The 25,270-nt window shown below is 43.3% G+C and overlaps 1 protein-coding gene across 8 annotated transcripts in view; it reads right to left on the bottom strand.

The window, feature by feature from the left end:
* The window catches only part of DCDC2 (doublecortin domain containing 2), a 44,702-nt gene extending 24,303 nt beyond the window's left edge, over positions 1-20,399 (bottom strand). For 2 of the 8 annotated variants that reach the window (XM_083449192.1, XM_083449196.1), the window contains exons 1-3: positions 18,665-18,792; positions 16,200-16,553; positions 13,211-13,262 (exon numbers count right to left, since the gene is read on the bottom strand). In XM_083449192.1, coding sequence (XP_083305318.1) covers positions 13,211-13,262; positions 16,200-16,492 — 345 coding nt within the window. In that variant the 5' untranslated portion in view covers positions 16,493-16,553; positions 18,665-18,792. The other 6 variants (XM_083449189.1, XM_083449191.1, XM_083449190.1 and 3 more) reach the window with 6 other exon arrangements.
* Positions 20,400-25,270: the final 4,871 nt, after the last annotated feature.

Raw genomic sequence — 25,270 nt, 5'->3', positions numbered from 1 at the left:
GATTTCAGTTGGTTTACTCAGAGTAGAGCAGAGACATCACCTTGCCAACAAAGGTCTGTATAGTTAAAGCTATGGTTTTCCCAGTAGTGATGTATGGAAGTGAGAGCTAGACCATAAAGAAGGCTGATCGCTGAAGAATTGATGCTTTTGAATTATGGTGCTGGAGGAGACTCCTGAGAGTCCCATGGACTGCAAGAAGATCAAACCTCTCCATTCTGAAGGAAGTCAGCCCTGAGTGGAAGGACAGATCCTGAAGCTGAGGCTCCAATACTTTGGCTACCTCTTGAGAAGAGAAGACTCCCTGGAAAAGACCCTGAGGTTGGGAAAGATGGAGGGCACAAGGAGAAGGGGAAGACAGAGGATGAGATGGTTGGACAGTGTTCTCGAAGCTACCAGCATGAGTTTGAGCAGACTGCGGGAGGCAGTGGAAGACAGGAGTGCCTGGCGTGCTCTGGTCCATGGGGTCACAAAGAGTCGGACACGACTAAATAAGAACAACTCAGAGTAGGCATTAGTTGGATATGAGCTCATTCCATGATTCTGGAGTTTACACTGCGATCAGGTAAAAAAATCCATTTTCTGAGAATTAAAGAGATTAGGGGTGAAATATGCCCATACATATTTTCAAGTGTAAGAGTAAAGCAACCAACATCTCTCAGAAAAATCTATTTTCTTAAAAACAAAACTTTAAACAAAAGTTCATATACACTATGATTATCCCTTTTCATACAACCAGTGAAGACGTTAGAGGGAAGGAAGAGCTCACAGCAACTGACCCCATTCCCAGTCTCAGTTCATTCATTGGATCTTTTTTATCAAAGCCATACAAGTTATACTCTCATAGGCTTTGTTTAGAAAATCAGATGGATAAATCGGTTGAGGAGCAAGGACAGCATTCATCGGTTCATCTGAAAAGAGCCATTGATTAGCCCTAATGAAAACAATATTCAGCTAACTCTGCAGCTTTCCTGATTAAGTAAACATTTGCTTAGACATTTGTCATTTTGGTTACAAAAAGAGCTTTGTTTTCACAGATTTGATTATACCAAATACCAAATATATGTTTGCTTATAGCAGATACTGCAGTAAGTTCCCTAAGCCTGCATCTTGTATGTGTTTTCTCGTAGATACAGACAGATTCGCATATTTAGGCCTCCTGCACTGCCTGTAGCTACATACTGTTTGCATTTTATTGAGGCTGGGAGATCTGATGCCTACTCTGATAAGCACATGGGGATTTCTCCTGTGCCATTTCAGAAGAGGAAAGGAAGTGCTTTGAGTTCAGTGTGGGGATGCAGAATGTGCTCTTCTGCCCCACTAATGGTTGAATTATTCACAGGCAAAACAATCAACTGAGGGACAGCCTGTAAAACACTTGTGGTTGGATTACTCTTTTCCTGAACATTTTTGTTTTCAGGAAAAGCACAAACAAAAGACTGCAGACTTGAATAATAATACAGTGGTACCTCGGGTTAAGTACTTAATTCGTTCCGGAGGTCTGTTCTTAACCTGAAACTGTTCTTAATCTGAAGCACCACTTTAGCTAATGGGGCCTCCTGCTGCTGCCGTGCCGCCGGAGCACAATTCCTGTTCTCATCCTGAAGCAAAGTTCTTAACCTAAGGTACTATTTCTGAGTTAGCGGAGTCTGTAACCTGAAGCGTATGTAACCTGAAGCGTATATAACCTGAGGTACCACTGTAATAATTTTATTATTTATACCCCGCCCATCTGGCTGGGTTTCCCCAGCCACTCTGGGCAGCTTACAACACATAAAAAATGGTGAAACATTGGCTCTTAAAAATATCCCGATACAAGGCTGCCTTCAGATGTCTTCTAAAAGTCATATAGTTGTAGATTTTCTTGACATCTGATGGGATGGTGTTACACAGGGCAGACGCCACTACCAAGAAGGCCCTCTGCCTGCTTCACTGTAACCTCACTTCTTGCAGTGAGGAAACTGCCAGAAGGCCATTGGAGCTGGACCTCAGTGTCCGGCCTGAACAATGTGGGGGTGGAGGCTTGGAGGATCAGTAGGGCAGGGGAATAAAGAGGCTTGACCCTGCTGGGCTCTGTCCTGTTCCAAATTGCTCACTCTTTGCTCCTTTTCCCCACAGGGTTGGAAAACACTGGAACCAGTTTCTTCTCCCACCCATGAGTGGAACTGCAATGGAGGATATTTTGAGCAGAAAAATGGATGGCAGGCAAATGGTCAAACAGCCCCTTCTCCCCACCTGTCCTCAAGAATCCAGCTTCTTCTGATTGTTTTTCCTTTTAAAAAATGATATGCGGGGAATGATATAACTGTGTAATGTGATATTTTGGGCATGAGCTATGATAGCTGATCAGTGAATGGTGTTTCTCAGATGAACTATGGCAAGCTCACTAGTCATATGACCTCCATGCTGATGTCCAATGATCTGCAAACTGCCATCGGTTCAGGTTGCACAGTAAATATAGTTTTTTTAAAGGTTTAACACTTGAAGACCATGGTCCAGTGGCATTGCCTCCCACAATTCTACCTGTGTGGTAATATACTGAACTGGAGGCTCCATTGCACACACGCCCTAAGTTCCAGTTTCAGGTTTAGAGTTCAGCTGCTCATATATTTATTTACAAATCACCACAATACAGCATTGTCTGGAATACGATCCCCTCAGGAACCACAAAGTAATATATTAACCAACGTGGAATCTGTAATTATGTTAAGGATCTCACATCACCGCAGCCTTTAATCGCCTGCTTAGTAGACAGATCCTTAGCATGCTTCAAATGATATCAATAATCCAAAGTTACTCAGCTGGATAGACTCAGTTGGACAGGCTCTATTTACCTCAGCTGCACAGGCTCAAACTTCAACACAACAGCTTGCAAATCAATGGGATTTAAATGTAGTAATTTAATTTAAGAAACAGGACTCTTGGTTCCTAGATTGCTTTAAGCGGACTGGCTGTGATCAGATCCTCACAGCAGGTGACACACATGTTAAGGATCTGCCAGGAGATCTAAACCAGAAATTATGTGAGAAACATTGAGTGCCCAACTCAGTATTTCCTTCTTAATGCTAATACAGTGGTACCTCGGGTTAAGAACTTAATTCGTTCTGGAGGTCCATTCTTAACCTGAAACTGTTCTTAACCTGAAACCTGAGATACCACTTTAGCTAATAGGGCCTCCCACTGCTGCCGTGCCACCGCCACGTGATTTCTGTTCTCATCCTGAAGCAAAGTTCTTAACCCAAGGTACTTTTCTGGGTTAGGGGAGTCTGTAACCTAAAGTGTCTGTAACCTGAAGCATCTGTAACCCGAGGTACCACTGTATGGGCAGCATTTGCAGGGAGAAATCAGCAGAAGGGAAAGGATGTTTGACCCCCACATCCTTTAGTCCTATCCATCAATTTTCTATTACTAATGTTGCCCCCCAGGGTCTGAATTTGAAAGCTAAGCCAAGAAGGAATTGTCTCAGGGAGGACGGATTTTGCTATGGATAGTTGGGTAGAAGGGGGTGGGAGTTAAGTATGCTTCCTTCTCATCACTGATCCTCCCTTCCACTCCCTAAATTCCCTTCCACCACGTTCCCAGTTACCTTGATAAGCAAAGGCCTGGAGCCATGTAACTAATGTCAATTCTAATAGTCCAAATAATCTTCCATTGGGAGGAGAGCAGGGAAGTGATTGACTGGGAATCACATACTTACCCGCAAAAGGTGATTAGTTGTAAACCACTATGAGTGCATATATGCAGGAAAGGGGCAAACATTTGACTTGTATCCATTCTACCACGAAAGTATAAGTTAGGTCTAATAGCGAGGAAATTAATTTTAGAAAATAAAACTGTCTCACTTTCCCTACAGCACAACAAGACTGCACCAGTTTATCTGAATGAAAACAGTAGCGACAATAAAGAGATGGGAAGCTCTGAGTTGACCTTGGTTTGCTGCATTAAGTGCAGTGCAGGCCAAAAGTGATGAGTTACCACCGTCTCCTGAACTTGGTATGTTGGTGGAACAGGAGACGTCAGCAAAAATGGTAAGGGAGCCACTGAGCAAAAGACATAACTATCCTTGACACACCACTTTTAGAGCTGCCAACTACTTAAATAACTTTTAGAATCACCTGCCTTTTTACTGATCAGTAAATTAAACAATTAAAAATAAAACACATTTTCAAATTACCAAAGCTTCAGTAAAGGCAACCTTTCGAAATACTGAAGGGCATGCAAAATAATTTACAATGTAGGCGGCAATCGGGAGCAGGGAACCTTTATGCTCCCGCACCCCTTGAGCCAACTGACAGGTGGGCAGTGACCACCTGTCAATCACCTGACCACATGATGACTCAAGGTGAATGCTAGGTGGGAGGCCCTGCCCACCTGTCCTGCGCCATGGGATGGGAGGAGGGGTTCTGTTCTGCCCGTGCATTTCCTATAGGTAATGTGCTGGCAATGCGGCATGCCAAAATTGATCTCTCTGCTCATCAGCTGATGAGAAAAGACTTCAGTCCTGCTCTCGTCAGGGAGCCATTTCACTAGCATGTGAAGCCAATCCCAGCAGGATTGAGGAAAAACACTGCCCAGCAGCTGACATCACTCAGTGACATTAGCTGACAAGTGGGCATGATTTTGGAAAAATGGGCTTGCGGACCATACTGGACTCCCCCAACAGGCCAAGATTAACCTGTGAGCTGAAGCTTCTCCATCTGTCATATCCCTTTACCTGGACAAGTCACACTGAATCAAGAGGACTTATTTCTAAGTAGACAGGATCATGTTGTTAATGCAGACATTGTCAATATCATTCAGTGTCTGTAGAGTCATCCTCACTTCTTTTTCATTCCATATTACAATTGACATGGAGGGTCAATATATATGTGTGTGCTTTATTTTCAGTATCACAAATTAAAATTTGCCCTTCCCAGTTGAAACAAGTCTCTTCCTATCGCTCACTGAAACACTTGATTAATATCATTAATATCATGATTAATATGATGATCCTATGCATGTTTTACAAAAGTATGTTCCAGCCTAAACTTACTGAAGTTTGCAACTCTAACCATACTTACTAAGGATCACACCCCCACAGAATATAAGTACTGTAAAGTAAATTCCAAGTTCCTAGAGAATGGAGGAATCTTTTCTTAAATGTTTTCTAACTAGTAAAAGTAGATTTTTTTTCCCTACATCACTCTGGGCACTTGGATATGTAGGAGGGTGGTTCATCACTCCTCCAAATAGCAAGTTCAGTTGGTGAGAATTGCAGCCAAAATGGAACCACTGAGGAACAAGGAGTTATCACCATGCTCATGGTGAACCCTAAAGTTTACAGTAGAAAAAGAACACCCTTTTTAAATAGAAAAGAAAACCTAAGAGAGCATACAAAACCCCAATGAGATCTAAGCATGCTCACTACCTATGAGAGGGGGAGAATAGGGGTGGAGGCTTTCATCTAGACATCATGTTCTACCTCAACGTTTTGTTTGGCAAGACATAGTGATAACAGCAAGAACCTTTATTGAACTACGGAACTGGACAACAGGGGCAAAGCAACTGCTTATACTGTACAGTGGTACCTCGGGTTAAGAACTTAATTCGTTCCAGAGGTCCGTTCTTAACCTGAAACTGTTCCTAACCTGAAGGACCACTATAGCTAATGGGGCCTCCCGCTGCTGCTGCGCCGCCGGAGCACAATTTCTGTTCTCATCCTGAAGCAAAGTTCTTAACCCGAGGTAATATTTCTGGGTTAGCGGAGTCTGTAACCTGAAGCGTATGTGACCTGAAGCATATGTAACCCGAGGTACCACTGTATACATTTCTGGAGGCCTGGACCACTCCCACTCTCAACATGATTGGCTGTCTAAACTTCCAAGCTGCGAATCATAAGTCATAGTTTAAGGGCCAATGGCAGAGGCCCAAATCCTGAACTGTTCTGTGACTGGATATCATGTATCAAATCAGAACACAGGGACTCAGAATCCTTAGTCCAGACTCAAACTCAGGCAAACACAGACCACTGAATATATAACAGCCTCCTTCTCAGGCTTATCAGGGAAAGAAGTTAGATCTTGAGTTGAGGACTCAGAGCCCACTGGGCAATCTAGTCCCCCGCCTTCCCCTCCAATCTGATTTTAAACCACCCCATTCCAATAATATTCTTCTTGCTCTAGTATTTCTCCCTCTATTTCTGTGGAATGGAGCAACTTAGAAACAAACACCATTGCATGTGTATTAAATATATTTTGATAACATGTTGGGAAGATGACAATAAAAATCCACTAGAGATCACACAAAGAATAAGGCTTGAGATATACCTAAAAGATGCATATAGGCTTCTGTTTTGTGTGCCAAGAGGTACTACTCTTGAGTGCCCAGGCTCCACTCTCTCTGTCTTAGGGTCTGAGCCTCTGAGGCCCTGGCAATCCTAAATAGGTAATCAGATCTACTGCTAAATTCACAACAAAGTGATAACCTACAGCAAAATTGCTTCTATAACCATCTGCAGCTGTTTAGCCACAACACCACCAGAGATCAATTTTTTCAGAGGATGGGAGGGGGGAAAGCAGGCTGAATTCAGTCCCTCCACCCTTGTCAAACCAGTAATCGCTACTTTTACCAACAGCTTTACTGGGGTTGTACATGCAAAGTCTCTGTTGCTGCACAGGAGTAGGAAGTAGACTACAAACGTATACGTGGATCAAAGCTATTATATATTATGGCAAGTGTCCTACTATGTAATATTCAGAGTATATGCACTGAAATCAATGTGTCTGAAGTGAGATACCACCCAATGACATTGTATGTAACATTCATTCTTATACCATGATAAACCTTATTCAAAAACGTTTAGACAATTTAGCAATTTGTCAATAAAAATCCAACACGGGTACTTACATCTTCCAGTGCCAACTGTTGGCAAAAAACAAAATAACACATTTAGCATGTTACACTCATTATCATCTGTTTATTTTCAACATATTTTTAAAGCAGATTGTTTTAATATGAATGGATGCAGTGACCTATCTGATGTGGTTAAAATAATATCTGTTTATCAGATATAAAACTAGCCACACTGTTCTTTTATATGCATGGAAACTGGTCAGTTATCACTATTTATTAACCCAGTAAATATCTTTATTCTCCATCTCTCCTTACTTCCCTGTTCTATTTTGCCATACCTTTTCACAGAATTTATGTATGTTCCAGTCTAAACTAAAATTACAGCATGACTGTTGGGTTGGAAAAGACATTCTAGCCCTACTAAAGCTTTTATGTTGACATGATGGAACAATATTGATTTTCATTTTCCAGAATTCCACTCTCCACCTCATGCCTAAAGCAGCATAAATTCCCACAAGAATCAGAAGCATTTCACCTCAGCTTGGTCTGCTGATCAGGAGCAAACTATTTCTAACCTTTTTTTGTATTTTCTCTTTTGATCATTGCGCACATAAATACACACAGACACACACACTTCATTTCTCCCCCCACCATAACAGGTAGCTTTGGCTTGCATTTCTGGTTCCAGAGACATCAACAAGCTATTAATGCTACACCAAGGCCAATGGGGTAATCTCTACACCTCAGAGGGCAAGATAATATGAAGCACAACGAGGTGATTTGGCTTATACTTACGTATATAGTTTTAAAAATAAACATGAGAAGGCTGCAAATACTGTGCACTACTTAGCTTTTGCCACCCTGGGTTCCTTTGGGTGGAAAGATAAGATATAAAATTAACAAATAAACATGCAATCAATAAAATAGACTGAGGCAAATAATTGTCAGGCTTTGAAAGGTAACAGCCTACTTCATCTGACGTGCTTAATGGTAAGGAGTACTTAAGATTCAAGCAATTTCTGTTTTGGATGATCTACCATTACTGTATTTGAGCTCTGCACCACTAAAATTGTTAGCTCACACTGTTTGTCGTATCATATTTCAGTTCAATCTCTTTACAAAAAGCAAGCTTGGATGTATAGTACGTCTAGAGGCAAATTTGTTCAACATCCTCTTTTTGTTGCAGGATTAAGGACGTATATATCTAAATGGAACATCAATTTCCAAATCTAATTCTTCATAAACACATTCTACGTGGACCTCCTTATATTTTGAAGATTTCGTCGCAGCCGCACATAGTAAGTTGATCAGCTCATTTAATGAACCATGGTTAGCTAGGGCAGTTCAATACAATGGTCTATTATATTCAGTCCTCCCTGGTAAACTGAGTATAAATATTTGCATTCCCTTAGGACAGACTGAGGTCAAGGGAACCCAAAAGTCTGATTACATGCTCTTGCTCTCAGGTTGAAAGGCTATCAGGCAAATGAAAAGAAACCAGAGAGTGTAAAAAAAAAAAGTTTTTATTTAGAACAAAGGAAAAGCTTATTCAGATTTATGAAATCACTGTTCTTTGCATATGATTAGATTGCCCCCAAAAGCAGTAACAGGTTACTCCAAGTATGTGGATGCTTTGCATCACTAACAGAAGAAATCTAGTCTCTCTTATCAAGATTTCACCGACTGATCTGTGAGTTAACCCCTCTTCTCACCCATTTGCATCTTGTTTTTACATATATGCAAAGAGAGAGGGAGAGCGAGTGAGATGTTGGCCTACTCTTTTGTTACAATGACAAGGACAAATTACAGAAAATGAGGAGGTCTAAGCAAGCATATTGCCAAACATAGGAATTAATGTCAGCTATCTGCAAAACATGCATATAAACATTCAGTAGACTACACAGAAACACCAGTTCCTTTCCCCAAGCCACTTGCTGGCAGAGCATCCCCTGTCACAACCATAGCCTGTTCCTTCTGAGCATGCATAGGGAGCTGTATTAGCACAAAGTGCAGGGTCGTTCTGTCTGCACATGTGTACCTCTGCAACCAGTTTGCAGAAATCCTAGGGGTATGTTGGGTAAAAAGGGTTAGCTGTACCAGCATCCATGTACCAGCATTGCCTCTTGTTGGGACTGGACTGTACTATATTCATTGGTATAACCACAGATTGGCATGAAGAAACATTTTCATTTCCTCATGCGTAGCCCACAGGTCAGTGGTGGGTGGAACAATGGGCAAAAAGTGGGTGGAGCTACATATTTACCTTTGTACAGTAGCCTACATTCCAACAACATAAGCCACGTTTCTATACCCCTCGACCATCCGTGAAAGCTAAGGGCATTATTGCAGTTGATGGACATATTCTCACCAGGCAAAAACACCTGAGGCAGGTGTAGAGCAGTGCTATGGTGGGACATGGCCTGGGGAGAGTTCCAAGGGTGAGGCAGAGATGCCTGGAGGGCCACATTTAGCCTCCAGGTCCAAGGCTCCCCACTCCTGCTATACACAGAATGAGAATGTTTGGCCATTATCTTTCTGAAGGACACGTTTGCAATTAGCAAAACATGTGTAAACCAGAAGCATCATCTTTGTTTTCACCGGCTTTCTGGTCAACGTTGCACTGAATCCTCAAGGTATTCATTTCAGAAGAATAACAGTGTTTGTATGGCGTGTTGTGCTAATTAGGTTACCAAGATACTAACTATCAAACAACTTGGAGAGCTATGCTCTCCCAGAGTTTTAAGATGCTAAATCCAGTGCTTCAGGAGCCGGGTCACTCAACCAGCAAAAAATAAAGCTATTGGTTCTCCTTTTTAAGTACGAGTCGTTTTTATTCTACAATACTACATTCCCATAAAACATAATGGATTGCCCTTTTAATAGAACGCAAATGCTTCATAAATCAAGCCTCACTGTTTTTAACAAATCTTATTTCTGAAATGTTTACTTATCCTAGATAGTAAAGTTGTCAGCACATAATTTACTTCACTATAAATATAGGAGATCCCTGTTCTGGATCTTTACATCAACCTCTTAAAGAAAAGATGTTCCCAGGACAACCCTCTCCACGCCTACTCTGAAGTCCCACTGAGTTCAACGCGGCTTAAAAGTGGGTTTTGGAATGCTGCCTAAATTAAGAAGACTTAAGACACTACTGAAAATGTATTTCATGGAAATTGAACGTACAGTGTACTTTGCAATGAAAGAATAGAATTTTTTACATGTTGTTATCAAATGGCAATGACTGAAATCACTGCATGGGGAAATCTTGATTCAGTGAAGATTCATTTGATACTGTCCAGTCCTGTTTCCTCCTTTAGCTACCACTTAATGCAAGAAAAAGAGTTCCAGCTAAAGAATTCTACTTTTCTTGCTTCCTCAAAAGGAACAAAACGGTATGTGGGTGAATAGAATTGTGAGTTCTGAGTTGCACGGGATTGCACTTCCATCTAACCACTTTAGTAAATATATGTGAGGCTTGGATAATGCTAGGGCTGTACATATTCAATACAGTTGTTTTGGTTCGCGAACGCCTTGCGAGTCGAATGTTTTGGCTCCCGAACAGAGCAAGCTCGGAAGTGAGTGTTCCAGTTTGCGGACGTTCTTTGGAACCCGAATGTCTGACGCAGCTTCCACGGCTTCCGGAAGTTCCTGCAGCCAATCTGAAGCCACGCCTTGGTTTTTGAACGTTTTGGAAGTCAAACAGACTTCTGGAACGGATTCTGAGGTGCCACTGTACATTCACCACACAAGCACAAAAACCATTGTACCGTTTGGCACATCAGATTCTTCTTCTTAAATCACTCCCTTTATACTCTCAGAGAAGACTTGGAAATTTATACCTGAATCCTACATATTTATCCTGGGGGGGGGGGGGTATCATTGATTTCAATGGAACCTACTTCCAGGAAGGAATGTTAAAGACCGTAATGTAACATAAAGGAGAAGAGATTGAGGAAAATGTTCAATGAATCAGACAGCTGGAAGCGATCAAAAAGTCATTTGAAACAAACTGCTGTGGACAGATTAAGATAAAACAATCTACCACAGATCCTACCCACATTATTTGGATTTCATAAACTCACAAGGTGCCTGCAAGGCTGATACTTCCAGATTACAGTACTAAAAGAACCAAGTCACTTACTACAAAATATGATTAGTTTTAAAAAACACCCTAGGATCACAAGCCAAAGACATGTCAATGAAAATTCCTCCATGCCTTATTTGAAGCCAGTAGGGTTCCCAAATATAAGCAAAATGTAAGAGCTGAACTGCAAAGGCAATCAACTCTACAAATCAAAGACAATGTGCATGTTATTCACAAAAATAAAAATGGTAAGGAAAGAGCACTTAAACGATCCTCACTTTTAACTTGAGCCTCAAATTAGCCTCTTCTCTAAACAAATCTAAGTTAAGGGTGTGTTAACTTGGGCACTGTGGTCTAAACTACTGAGCCTCTTGGACTTGCTGATTGGAAGGTTGGCAGTTTGAATCCGCACAACAAGGTGAGCTCCCGTTGCTCTGTCGCAGCTTCTGCCAACCTAGCAGTTCAAAAGCACACCAGTGCAAGTAGATAAATAGGTACCACTGCAGCAGGAAGGTAAATGGCATTTCCTTACACTCTACCTTCCATCATGGTGTTCCACTGCACCAGAATTGGTTTAGTCATGCTGGCCACATGACCCGGAAAGCTGTCTGTGGACAAATGTCGGCTCCCTCGGCCTAAAGCGAGATGAGCGCCACACCCCATAGTCGCCTTTGACTGTACTTAACCTTCCAGGGCCCAAAGCTTTTAACCTATTATGGCACGTACAAATGAGTAGTTTAGGTGCTATTATTTCCCTGTTTCTGAACATGCATCTTCATTCTACATTACATACTCCATCAAAAATTGTACTCTCTCTAGCAATGAAATCCATTCAAAGATTTCATTGACGTAAGTTTAGTTCATGTACTAAGCAGAACATGCTGGTAGAATTAGAATTACTGATACTATACAATTAGTCTGTCTCACTTGCAGGAAATAATCACTGTAAAATATTAATTTCCTATTTTATTTCTGCGTTAAATGACCATGAACTATAATAACAATTCTGTTTGAATAGTGCAGCCTGCCTTTCACTCTTCTTTACAGTCTTTTCTCCAGGGAAATTGGTTCCGCGAATAAGACAAGGGATCCACAGCAACAAAGAAAAAACAAACACAAACAAATAATCCAGAAGACACTGGATTTTAACTTTAAAATAGATGCTGAGTTAGCATAAACTAACTAGAAAGTTCATAGATCACACCAAAAAATGGTTGCCACTAATAACAGTTTTGAACTAAAATTATGGGTCCGAGCTCCCAAATATTACAGGATTACAACTTGCAGGGGTTTCCAGAGGCAAAATTCATTTGTTCTGTTTCCTGTAGTTGTGAAACATGATTAGGGTCTGTTAACAATGCTGGATGAAGACAAGTGGTGGGCGGCACTAGCTGGGAACCCCGAAGGGAAACCCCCGAGGAGGAAGGCTCAGAGCCAGGGGATTGGTGGTAGGACACCGCGGAGAGGTCAGAGGGAGAAGATTGAGAAGAGCGGCTGGATGCTGGTGGGGCAACAGGGTTTAGTGAGCAGGAAGAGCTCGTGGCAGAGAGCAGTTCAGATTCTGAGACCAAAGCAGGGGGCAGGGAAAGAGGCCGCTGAAGAATCCAAGGAGTCTCCCACTCCTTCTGGAACAAGCTCTGCTCCCCCCCAGTCTCCAATATCATGCAGGATAATGAGATTGGAACAGAAGCCAGAGGTGAGGAGCCACAGTTTGAGACTGCTTGGGAAACATCCAGGAAACGAGGAGCCTTAGAAAAGGTGGAAGGCAGGGACCTTCAGTCCTGGCAATCCTCCTGGAAAGGGTTGCTGAGTTGTAGCCGTTTCCTTGAATAAAGAGTTAACTTCCCTGACAACAGAGCCCTGAGTCTTTCATGCTGACCTGCGTCTGACTCCAACCCTGACAATCAGCTATCAATACATGTGAATTCAAAGAGTCTTGTGGCACATGACAAATTCATTGTCTGCAATCCACTTCATCAGATCATTAATAAGTTACTGCCTCTTTAAGAGAAACCAAGTGGAAGTCTGGGGCAAAGCAGATCTAGAGCAGTTGAGTTAAAAGTTTTAAGTGAGTGGAGTTGTCTGTCTAGATCTCTCTCAAGCTATTAGGGTGGCTCTTACAGTGTCTACTCAAAAGCAAGCACCACTGCGTTCGATGATATACACACCCACCCACCCGGTAAGTGATTTCAGGATTGTAGCTGATTCAATAAAACTTTGCTTTGTTTTCATTTCCCTAGACTCAAGTATAATACAGACTGATCCTAGTTTGCTTTAATGTATAAATTACTTTACCTCGTTACTTATTTCCATAGGCCTTTTCTTCAGTTCTCCAATGTCCAAGTAGCTGCAAATCAACAATAGGAATATAGGTTATGTACAAGTGCAACCTACAGGGGTGTAGAGCATGCCTTCATGTTCAGGGTTCCAGCCAGAGAGCCATACCCTTTTACAGGAAACTCCACTCCATCTCACCTCCCTCCACCCTAGACAGTCAGCATTTCATGTTCACCAAGCATGCACAGTGCTTGTTGGACTGTTTGATGGTCTCCACCAAATATACAAATACACAGAGAGAGACAGTGCATTTACATCTGCCAATCTTGGGACTGCCCCAGGCCTGCTGAATATCTCCCTTTTGTGCATGGGTGATGCTACTTTGGCTTCAAAAAGACCCACAATCTGATAGGGGTTAGAGGAGTACAAGACGGGGGGGGGGGGAATGATTCATATGTGAGGCATATTTATTAAACAAAAACATTCAAAGTGCAACCATATACACATCTACTCCAAGTAAGTCCAACTGAGTTAAAATGGGTTATTCCTGAGAAAGTAAGCATGCTATACGTTTGCAGCCTTTAAATCCCAATACTGTTCATCAGCAGACAGGGAGGAAACCCTTTACTATCTGTGCCTGAGCAAATCAGATGTTTTGCTAATAATAGTAAAGAAAATGAGAAATCAAGAAGCTGAAGAACCAAGAAACCCTAGCAGGCACTGCTCACAATAACTGAATCATGGTGCAAGTTCTACATTATTTTAGTAAAGATGAGCAGGGCACAGTAACACAGAAAGATGGGATTAGTCATACCCTAAATCAGGCTTCCTCAACCTCGGCCCTCCAGATGTTTCAAGACTACAATTCCCATCATCCCTGACCACTGGTCCTGCTAGCTAGGAATCATGGGAGTTGTAGGCCGAAAACATCTGGAGGGCTGAGGTTGAGGAAGCCTGCCCAAAATTAAGGAACTCTATAGTCTAAGGGCTGCAATGATGGCACAGAAAAGATTGGTTGGGATTCTTACATTTTGATAGGCATGGTTTCATGATAAAAAGGTAAAGGTAAAGGACCCCTGACAGTTAAGTCCAGTTGCGAATGACTCTGGGGTTGCGGCACTCATCTCCCTTTACTGGCCGAGGGAGCCAATGTTTGTCTGCAGCCAGTTTTTTCCGGGTCACTTTGATGTGCTTTCGAACTGCTAGGTTGGCAGGAGCTGGGACAGAACAACAGGAGCTCACCCTCTCACGGGGATTCGAACCACCGACCTTCCTGTCGGCAAGCCCAAGAGGCTCAGTGGTTTACACCACAGCGCCACCTGTGTCCCTTCGCCTAGTAACTAATTGATATACCCTGCCAGCAGCTAAAGACAAATGGAAAATGGATACAATTTTATGCAAAGCTTTTTTTAAACTGTCTCACTGAATTCCTGGAATTTCAAAAGTTGCTAAGGGCTCAGCTACATTAGTAAAGAAACAACCATTTGAATGTGCTATAATCATGCAACACCAGATGGTGCCAGAGAGCAGGAAATTTATAGGCGCGTTTTTCCATAGGGGTTTTTTATTTTGCTATAACGATCTAATTTCTGACTTATTTATAACGTTTTTTCCCTGTGTGTAAATCCACCCAGTGTCTCCTGTGACTTCTACTGTGCCTAAGAAAAGGAACAGCTCTGTACATCTGGGGGTGCAGCTCTTTGTACAGCTACCAAGCACTGACACACACCCTGTGTCCTACATATATTTATCTTCACATATAAATGACCTTTAAAACAATTATATACAATGTCCTTAATTACAGCTTTTAAGAAAGCCCCACTTTAGTTTACACTGGCCAGCAAACTCATTCTTCTTTATTGCTGGAAAAAAACACAAGCTGTGTCCCTTCCAACTCTACAATTCCATGATTCTATGGCTAAAATGCTTCATTCTGCCACACAGATTAGTTGTATATTTAGCCATTTGTTCTAAGCTCATGCAGCTGCACGTGTGGGGCTGGAGGCTAAAAGGCAGAGCATTGAGTGACAAAAATATCTCCAATGATTCCTATACCATCATTTACCCAAGAATATCCCCAAGTTTTATTATTTTAATAGAGATTAACTGTGCTTCAATAACATAACCATTAAGGCTGCAATTCTATACACGCTTACCTGGGAGAAGGCTCTATAAAACAAAGCAGGACTTACATCTGAGCATGCCCAGGACTAGGTTATATTTCTCTGCATTCCACGTTTAGTGGAACAGAGCCAAAGCACACATAGAACCCGAGACACAGAAATGTCAGATACGATTACCAAATACTACAAAATAGCCTCATGTGTCCATTGATGAAGTTAATAATCAGTGGCGTAGCGTGGGTTGTCAGCACCCAGGGCAAGGCAAGTAATTTGCGCCCCCTAACCCATGAGCCAGGTAGGGGCAGAGAGCTGCGAGTGCGAGCGCGCGCCCCCCCCCAGATGTTGCGCCCGGTGCGGCCGGCCCCCCCCTGCACCCCCCATGCTATGCCACTGTTAATAATGTTTGAACAACTGAAGCTTTTTCTGTCAATTGTTGTTTTTTTCTCCTCAGGGACAAAGATTTCATGTTTAAATGATAGAAGTGCCTTGCAGGAAATGTGCACGGGATCGGGAGACTGGGCAAGCTGCAAAATGTCTCAGTGCTTACGTTGATTCTAATTTTTGAGGTATCTGGATAGTGCCTTTAAAAAGAGCACATAAAGTTAAAGTTTCCAGGCCATTTTGGTTTGCTTTTACAATGGTACCTCGGGTTAAGAACTTAATTCGTTCCGGAGGTCCGTTCTTAACCTGAAACTGTTCTTAACCTGAGATACCACTTTAGCTAATGGGGCCTCCCGCTGCCGCTGCACCACCGGAGCACGATTTCTGTTCCCATCCTGAAGCAAAGTTCTTAACCTGAAGAACTATTTCTGGGTTAGCGGAGTCTGTAACCTGAAGCATCTGTAACCTGAAGCGTCTGTAACCCGAGGTACCACTGTACTCACTTGAGTTTCTTGAAGGCCTCCCTGCCACCGGCGACATAGTGCTCTCCGCTCTGAATCTCATCTAGCTGTCGGACGCGGTGGCCACCGCGGGGGGTGTAGATATTCCGCACAGCCCCAAAGGGAGCATTAACCCCACCGGTCACTTCTTTTAGGAAGACATCAAAGCTGGACACCTTCTTCTCGTGGATGATCACTCGGCGCCCTGGGAAGAACGGATCTCCGTTGCGATACACCATCACGCTCTTCACCACCGGCTGCGACAGGCATGTTGGCTTGGCACTGGGACTGCTCATGGCCCTGCTTCGGCCCACGTCTTCCAATTCCTCCTTTGAACGGAGCCTTTGGCTTGCACACCTGTTGGTTCAGCAAGGAACAGGCTTTATTCTCCCTACCGCCTCTCTGTCTGATGCAGTCCTGTTAAAATCCCTGTTTGCAGTACGCGTACTACATGTGTACACACACAGTCAACCAAGACGGGCACACTGGGACCACCACCAATGGTATCTCTCTGCCTAAAAGTACCAGAGATGCTCTTAGTGCCTCCCTAAGGTGTCAATTTCAATGCAGTTTAAAGAGCAACTTGTGCTAGGCAACCAGTTCTCGCCACTCTCCGGAGAATGGTAATGCCATCAGGGGTTTCTTATCCTATATACTCAGTCTACAAGCGTAATGCAGAAACAGTGACTGAGCAGAATAAAGAAAACACGCCCACCCCCCACACTTTTCCCAACTTTGTAGTCCCAGCATCCAGCTTTGTAGTCACTGGAACTAGGCAACATGTTGCTGTTTTTCTCCAGGAGTCTTCACTCCCCTCGCTTTTCTCCATTCTTCTATGCCAGCTTCTTCATCCTCAAAATCAACCATGAGGTGGACCACAAGTCTCCAAAGCGGCCAAAGATCAGCAACAGGTGGCATGCAAAAATGGAGAGGAGGAGGACATTATCATCAGGTATTGGGGGGGGGATAAAAGCTTACATCTGGCAGTATTTTATTGGCCCCAGAGATAGTGGGCAGGAACTGGGAATAGTGGGGCTTTTCCTGGCTGAATTCTGATAACATCCTAACAGAAATATGTTCAGTAGAACAAGACATGGGGTGGCAGGGGGGAGAGAACACAGAGCTGTGAGACACAAAAGAACTTTATTGCTGAATTGGTCTTTTTGTAGTTGCATGATTTCAGATCTCCCTTCTACCAAAGACGCAGCAGAACAGAACGACAGAGCAGCAAAATGTTAGAGTGGACTGTACCATTTCAGACAGCAGGTAAAGCAACCCATGTTGAAAATCCTTGCAAGCAGAAAATAAGCACATCAGGGAAGAAAGGTTTTTGCTTAACTAGTTTTCTACTTGCAGGGAGGCATTTTCCTCTTTCTCTCTCTTCCATAGTGAAGCATTAAAAATTGTCATTCCTCCACATGCAATCTGAAGAGATAACTTCATTCTTCACTCCCCTCAGGATGCTGTCTCTCACTGCCACATCCTACTGCAAATGAAGGCATAGCTGCAGCCCCACCAGTGTCACATTTAATTGATCCACATGATTATCCCCGAATTTACCAGACACACTCTTACTGCAACCTTGATAAGTGATTAATTTCTACAACAAAAGGTCTCAGGGCTCAACCTTGTCAAGAAGAAGCCACATCAGAGGCATTGGGGGTCTGACTGTGGTTGCTCTGTGATGAAGTGAAAGCACTCTGCATATCCTCAGGAGCATGTTGATCATATGATCATATGATCCTGGAGCTTGGATGCTGGCAGGTGAGTTCTGGTTTAAATTGATTTTAAACCATGGGATCAAAGGGCAAGAGAGCCCATCCTCTGAATATTTCCTGATGTCGGTCTCAGCTGCTTTTAGAAGGCATGATTTGGCTCAAGGCAGGGAGAGAAATCTGTGCATTAAACCCCTCTGAGGGCCCTTCGTATCAAACACCCCCATTTTCAGCTTCTGCTGAGGAAATATCAAGCCTTCAAGATGCCTGGACCAGCACAGCCCTCTTGCCAGGGTGGAAGTGGACAAGAAATGCCTGTCCTGCTTTTGCAAATGGCTTCGGGCAGATCCAATCCCCCTCCCCTCCCCGACTTCTTCTTTCTTCTTGGCATTTCCCTTCAGGAAACCCGGGTGCCCAGTTGCAGCTTTTCTCCACAGTGTCCCCGTCCGCGCGACACTAAAAGCTCTAAAAAACAAATCAAACCTGTGGCTGCTCTTTGGCGTGCACGAGCGTCAGGCTTAACCCACGAAGGGAAAAGAGGCCGATTTAAACAAAAACACTTTAAAAACAAACGAAACAAAGTAATTCACACGACCGTGTCGGGGGGGGGGGAGCCGCTGTTAGTATCACGTGTGAACACGCAAATCAGGGGGAAGCGGGGGAAAGGGGACAACGACGCAGCACAAACTAGGGAGCATTTTTTGTTTTGGTCCCCCGTAGAGAATAACAGAGCAGGAGAAAGGGGAAGAGCACCTGTGCGCACAGCAAAGTCCAAATTCTTCTTTTCACTCTGGATATAGGGCAGCCCGTCTCTCTCTCTCCCTCTCCACCCAGCAGCGGCTCAGCTGCCAGCACCATGAGCTTTACCAAAGAACTGCAGGCTGGCGGCGGCGGCGGCTGTCGCTACCGCAGAATTACCTGCCTCATTCTCTCTCCGGGCTGGGTCTCCCAAAGGTAAGAGAGAGGAGCAGGGAGGCTATTCTGGCGGTTTGCTGCTGCTGCTGCTGCTGCTGCTGCGGGAACTTCGGCTCCCGGGGGAGGAGGAGGAGGAGGAGGAGTTGGAGGAGAATGCTATTATTATTATTATTTCCCCAACCCTGCAGTTTCCGTAGCAACGCACATAGCTGCACTCAATGCAAGGAAAGGAAACTGCAGAGACTCCGCAGCCTTGCAGCTTTCAGGGGCGCCGGCAAGGGAGAAGGGCGCCTCAGGGACACCCCCCCCCCCCGGTGGGTGGTGGGGAGAAAAACTATTATTCTTCCCCTTTTCAGTGCCGGATTTACGTATAAGCTAAACAGGCTATAGCTTAGGGCCCCACTCTCTTGAGGGCCCCCCAAAATTTCACTATTAATATATTTCTTCTTAATTGTATTTCAGTTTAACAATTACTTTGATAACATACATATTTTGTTATAGGCAAATGGCTTTAGATACCTATTAGATCCATAATAATAATAATTTATTATTTGTACCCCTCCCATCTGGCTGGGTTTCTCCAGCCACTCTAGGCTGCTTCCAACAAAAATTAAAAATACATTATAATGTCACACATTAAAAACTTCCCTGAACAGGACTGCCTTCAGATGTCTTCTGAATGTCAGGTAGTTGTTTATCTCTTTGACATCTGATGGGAGGGCATTCCACAGGGCAGGCGCCACTACCGAGAATACCCTCTGCCTGGTTCCCTGTAGCTTTGCTTTTCGCTATATACCATATAGGATATATTCAACAACAAAAAAACAGCGACAATTTGTCGTTGACAAAGGACAGCTGGACATAGAAAGGGCCCCGTTACCTTCAGTAGCTTAGGGCCTCATCAAACCTAAATCCAGCCCTGCCCCTTTTCCTTTTACTAGGCAAACCGTGGCAGGTGGGAAATGGCTTGAGCAGGACAGAGAGGGCAGCCTGCCTGCCATCGGTGCAGAAATGGCAAGAGAGGGCACATGATGGATTGGCAGGCAAAGTTCCTCTTGGGTACCTGGTGGGCCTGCAGGGGAGATTCCCGAGGGCGTAAGATGGCAGTTAGAGGATCCCTCGCTGCTCTTGGGGTTCCAGAGGCGGCTTGGGTTCCTAACTGTTCACAACTGCCATCCGTGGAAGAACGGGCCTGTGGATTATGACTACTCTTACTCTTGTTACTAAACAGATAGAAACCTCTCAAGATTTCTAAGCACTGGCATGGCGCAGGTATTGAAAAATGTTTGTAGTGCCACCTGAGAGCAGGTGTTCTACTAAGCGTTCATGTCTTGATGAGTCTTCAGCACCACCCCACAGAAAGGTGTCATGTACCGTTTGCTGCAGACTGAACACCAAAGAAGATGGCGAGATCATTGCTTTTCACTGATTGCTTTGATGGATGATAGCCAATGCACGGGGCCAAGCTAGGCATTGCATGGGAGATACATGCAATAGTTTTTTGATGGGTGTATTGTTAATTTCTATTTTATTCAGCGGCCCACTCCTGATTACAGCTTTCCACAATTACTCTTGAAAGAAAGAGAGAGAGAGAGAACAGAGACGGTTACAAGTGTCTCATGAGTATCTTTGGTTTAGCACAAAAATAAACAGGCCACAAGGATAATAGGCTATCATATTCACACTTACCCAGGAATTCCATTCAGGGCTTATTTCCAAGAAGATATGCATAGGATTGAACTGTAATTCTCATACAAACCTTGGAACAAGATGAATGACCTGCTAATGCTACTAAAAGAAGCAAACATATTAAGGGGTCTCCCTCACTTCTCGCCTCTCCTTCCCTCTCCTCCTTTTTTCAGTTTATCACTTCTTTAGTTATATGGTACGCCTAATCAGTGCTTTTTTCCCCTAAAATAATGTTTAGGGGTACTCTCATTTTGACTCATGAAAATCACCAGGAAAGGAAAGGAAGCCGCCATTGGAGGTGGTAACAATTATCACAGTGCTTGATTCCAACCCCTACTTCACACATTAAACGCTCACTTCCATCTCATGAAACACCATGACGGGAAATGAGGCCACCATTGAGGGGTAGCAACGGAACTGACAGTTCACTGTGCCGTTCAACAGAACTGACGATTCACTGTGCTAGAAAATATTTTATTTTTATTTTTTAGTTTCTTCTCCTGTTAGATTCACAAAATGTTTAGGGATATGCATATCCCTGCTTCTCCCCAGAAAAAAAGCACTGCTTCTTCTAATCATCAATTTGTCCTTCAGGGATCTACAGCAATGATGGCCAGCCTTATTGTCAAGTATGCCACATAGCAAATCCAAAAGACCATGGCTGTGCACATGCCATACATTTACAGCATGTGACTTCTCCCAAAGAATCATAGGAACTGCAATTTGATAAGGGTGCTGGGAATTATAGTTCTGTGAGGACAGCTCCCAGGATTCTTTGAGTGAAGCAGCGTGCTCTAAATGTACACAGCCAAAAGTACTTCAGTGAACACTATATACATATGTATGCACACTACATATGTATGCCCAGAATATCATCTGAAGGCACATGAGGCCCCAGCTCACTGAAGCTAAGCAGCTCTAGTTCTGATCAGTGCCTGGATGAGTAACCTAGGAATCCTTTCTTTAGCTGCCCAAATGATTTTTGTTGTATCTCAAAATGCTGTGTACATCAAATCTTAAATATTAGGCTCTTAATATGGCAAGATTACATTTGCTTCAGTTTAGAGTCCCAAATATCCCTACTACCCTTACCTTAATTAAATTTACTTGAAAATTAAATCTCATTTACTTATTTTGTACAAGTGAAGCACTGGACAGGAGCCTTAGAAAAACTTTATTACTGGGGGAAAATTTACAAGAGAAAGCTCAACACCACTCTCTTTATTTGCACTTGGCAACTTTACTAGTCCTTCTTTTCCAGAAGATTAGCTCTGACATATTTTTTTAACCAGACTTTTACAAGACAACAGCCAAAAGGGCAAACCACAAGAAACCAATGAAAGGAGACCACAAATTGGATTAGATCAGGCTTCCCCCCCCCCCTCTTTTTTTTGCAGGGGTGTCTTAACTGAGCACTGTGTTACTCATAGTATAAACTACGGTATACTTGTCTATTCCAAACTTGCCCCAGCACTGGGCCGGGCCAGCCATTAGGCAGGCTGAAGCAACCACTTCAGGCTGCATATGCTACAGGGCAGGCAATGGTAGCTCCCAGCTGTTTCTCCTGAGCCCACCAGCTATTTTCCTCTATTGCCACAGAGCCACTTCATATCCTCGAAACTGGGTTGTTATGTTTGGTGCAGTGGGAGATGCTATCCTGTCGCCAGTGCTAGAAGTCAGCTTGTGTGTGGAATGAGGAGTGGAAGCCATCTTGTCCTTTACTTCAGGCAGCAAAAGTCCTTGCTAAGCCCCGCTGAACTCAGTTGGTCTTGCTTCAGAGAGAAAGAGTCTGTCTATCTGTCTGCTTCCACTATGAAACACGCAGATTAATTCTTGCTTTTTGTTGAGAACTGTTGAGTTCTCTTTACATGAACTGTACCATGCATCTAACTGGGAGTTTTACTTCATAGAATCAGAAAAGATTCCTAGTCCAACCCGCTACAATGCAGGAATCTTTTTGCACAACGTGGGGCTCAAACCCAGAACCCTGAAATTAAGTGTTTCATTCTCTACCGACTGAGTTATCTCAAGCTGACAGTTTGTTTAACAAAATTTATGTACCTGCTTGATTGTGGACAAAAGAAACTCTCAATGTTTTACAATAATGTGAAACAAACATGACAATTCTTGATGAAAAAACAATTTAAAGGGTTTAAAAATATTCAGGATTATTAAAATCAACAGAGGCTTTAAAAAGATTAAAACACAGCACCACCTGTGTGTCTCGATTGGCTTGCCTAAAGAAAAATATTTTAAGCGTGTGCCCCAAAAAGTACAGGTTCGCCGTTTCCACTACAATATATGGAACTACATCTCACGCAAAAAGATGCATGGGTGTTATCAGAGTACATTTAGTTCCTTGATTTACCCAGGCAGGTAATCTTGCAAGCCTCCATCACCAAGAAAGGTCTCCTGCCACCCCCAAAAAAGAACCCAATATTCAGAAGGCCACAAATTCACGTAACCCCTGACAGGAGAGGTAGCAGGTATACAACATTGACTAAAGGAAGATGAAAATGTTTTTCCATCAAAGAGGAGAGGCTTGGCTGTGTGAAACTGGCTCACAAACAAGAAGAGGCTGGTATGATAGCGAGAAGACATTATAGCTTCCAGAATCTCTCACTGGCAGTGCTATAACCTGTGTACAAACAAGAGCTTCTCCCAGCTGAGTGTGAGAGAGTTTGTGGAATGTTATCGGCGGAGGGTCAGTAGTAGCCCCAATGAGATCTGATGGTTAAATTTTTACTCAGAGAAGGTCAGGTTTGGTTACTTTAGGTGGTTTGTCAGTGAAGGGGGCTTCATAAGAAGGAATTCCATTCAGAATTAGTAAAAGTGTGTGTTTCTTCATCTTTCGGCAGTCTTTTTGTACAAGTATAATTTGTACTTCACAAGTCCATATACATCATATATTTAGTCATTTTGATGCATGGCACCGACACACCGTGTAAGGAATGAGGGTGAAATTCTCATGAAAGCTCTAGAATGCACCCAATAGCCTTAATTCAAAGTATGAATAGTAAATAAACTTTAACCAGAAATATCTTTGTTTAAAGATCTGCACTATAAAACACTGCTCATAACCAACTTAAGACTTTTGCCTCCTTTCTCACACTCGTTTGTAGAAGGGGTAACGCTGACCTGCCAGAATATTATTAGCATGTATCAAAATCATTTCATTTATTGACTTGCACTGCTCAGTGCTGTTTTGCCAAGCCAAGCAACTATGTTGCTTATCTACCTTTAAAAACAACAACCCGTATTTCAACATACAGGATGATAAAAGCAGACAGGAATTTTCTCCTTTCTTTTTATCTCAGCTTTCAGGAAGGGGGAAAAAATCCCCCCCTGCTGTGAGCTACAAAGAAGGTGGTTAACCATTACAAAAAAAAAGTAATTTAGAGGGGAGCAGTGTTTGATGTTCTACTGTTACTGGTTAACAGTTGGGTTTTTCAATTTTGCCTTAATTAATAAACGTGAAAGGGCAGTACTACCACTTTAGCATACATTCCTTTTTATATATTGCAGTCTTCAAATGCCTTGTGCCAGTGTTTCTTAATTTTAAATGATTTATTACCGTTAAAGACAGGCAGCCCAGTCACAGCTGCTTGTGCTGCCATACCTAACGGCACATTCTAACCCAGACAGGTGGACAGAGATGTCTTTGTCTACTCCATTGTCCTTTCAGACCACATTGCGCAGCAGGGGCCATACCCCAACTCCATTCATGCTTTGCTCCTTCCCCATCTGAAGAAGTATATTGGGTATCGGAGCTCTGCCACGTAAAGACAAGGGAAGACCATGAGTTGCCTCAAGCCAAAGGCTGCTACTGTGCTTGACCTTGGATTGGCCTTTACAATGGCACAAGGACCCTAAATGTCCAGGGCTGGAACCTAGGAGGAGTCCAGTCCACAAGCAGCTACTTCAACATAGCAGTTTATGGGATTGGGACAGTCCTCCAAGTTCCAGCAGTTCATATGGACTTTAGACTGTGGCCCTTGTTGGTGTTTTGGTAGCCAGTCAGCATCTCACTCATATCTGTGCAGAAAAATAAACAGTTCAATTACTGTTTCTTCCTTTCTGTATGGTCAGGTGCTACCTGAGCTGCCAGATGCACTTAGAAATAATGTGTGAAGGTTGTTGGCTACCAGCTATGATAGGCATATTCTACCTCCACTCTCAAAGGCAGTGCACATCTGAGTGCCAGTAGCCAGAAACCGCAGGAGGAGAGAATACCTTTGGGCTCAGGTCTTGTTTGCAGGTTTCTCATAGGCATCTAGCTGGCCTCTGAGAACAGGATGCTAGACTAGATGGGGCACAGGCCTGAAAGGCTCAAACACCAGCCCAGTTTACCAAATGTTCTGTGGTAATAGTCAAAAGGTAAAGGTAAAGGACCCCTGGATGGTTAAGTCCAGTCAAAGGTGTCTATGGGGTTGTGGCACTCATTTCGCTTCCAGGCCGAGGGAGCTGGCATTTGTCCACAGACAGCTTTCCGGGTCATGTGGCCAGCATGACTAAACCACAGAAACCAGAGCACACGGAAATGCCAGTTACCTTGCCGCTGCAGCGGTACCTATTTATCTACTTGCACTGGCATGCTTTTGAACTGCTAAGTTGGCAGGAGCTGGGACAGAGTGGGGATTCGAACTGCCAAACTTCTGATCAGCAAGCCCAAGAGTCTCAGTGTTTTCGACTACAGGGCCACCCACATCCCAGGTAATAGTCGACACATCTTTAAAGCCCTAAATGGCCTGAGAC

This window comes from Podarcis tiliguerta, assembly GCF_965153285.1.
Source record: "Podarcis tiliguerta genome assembly, chromosome: 7".
NCBI classification, from domain to species: Eukaryota; Metazoa; Chordata; class Lepidosauria; order Squamata; family Lacertidae; genus Podarcis; species Podarcis tiliguerta.
This window is presented reverse-complemented; position numbering and strand designations above follow the sequence as displayed.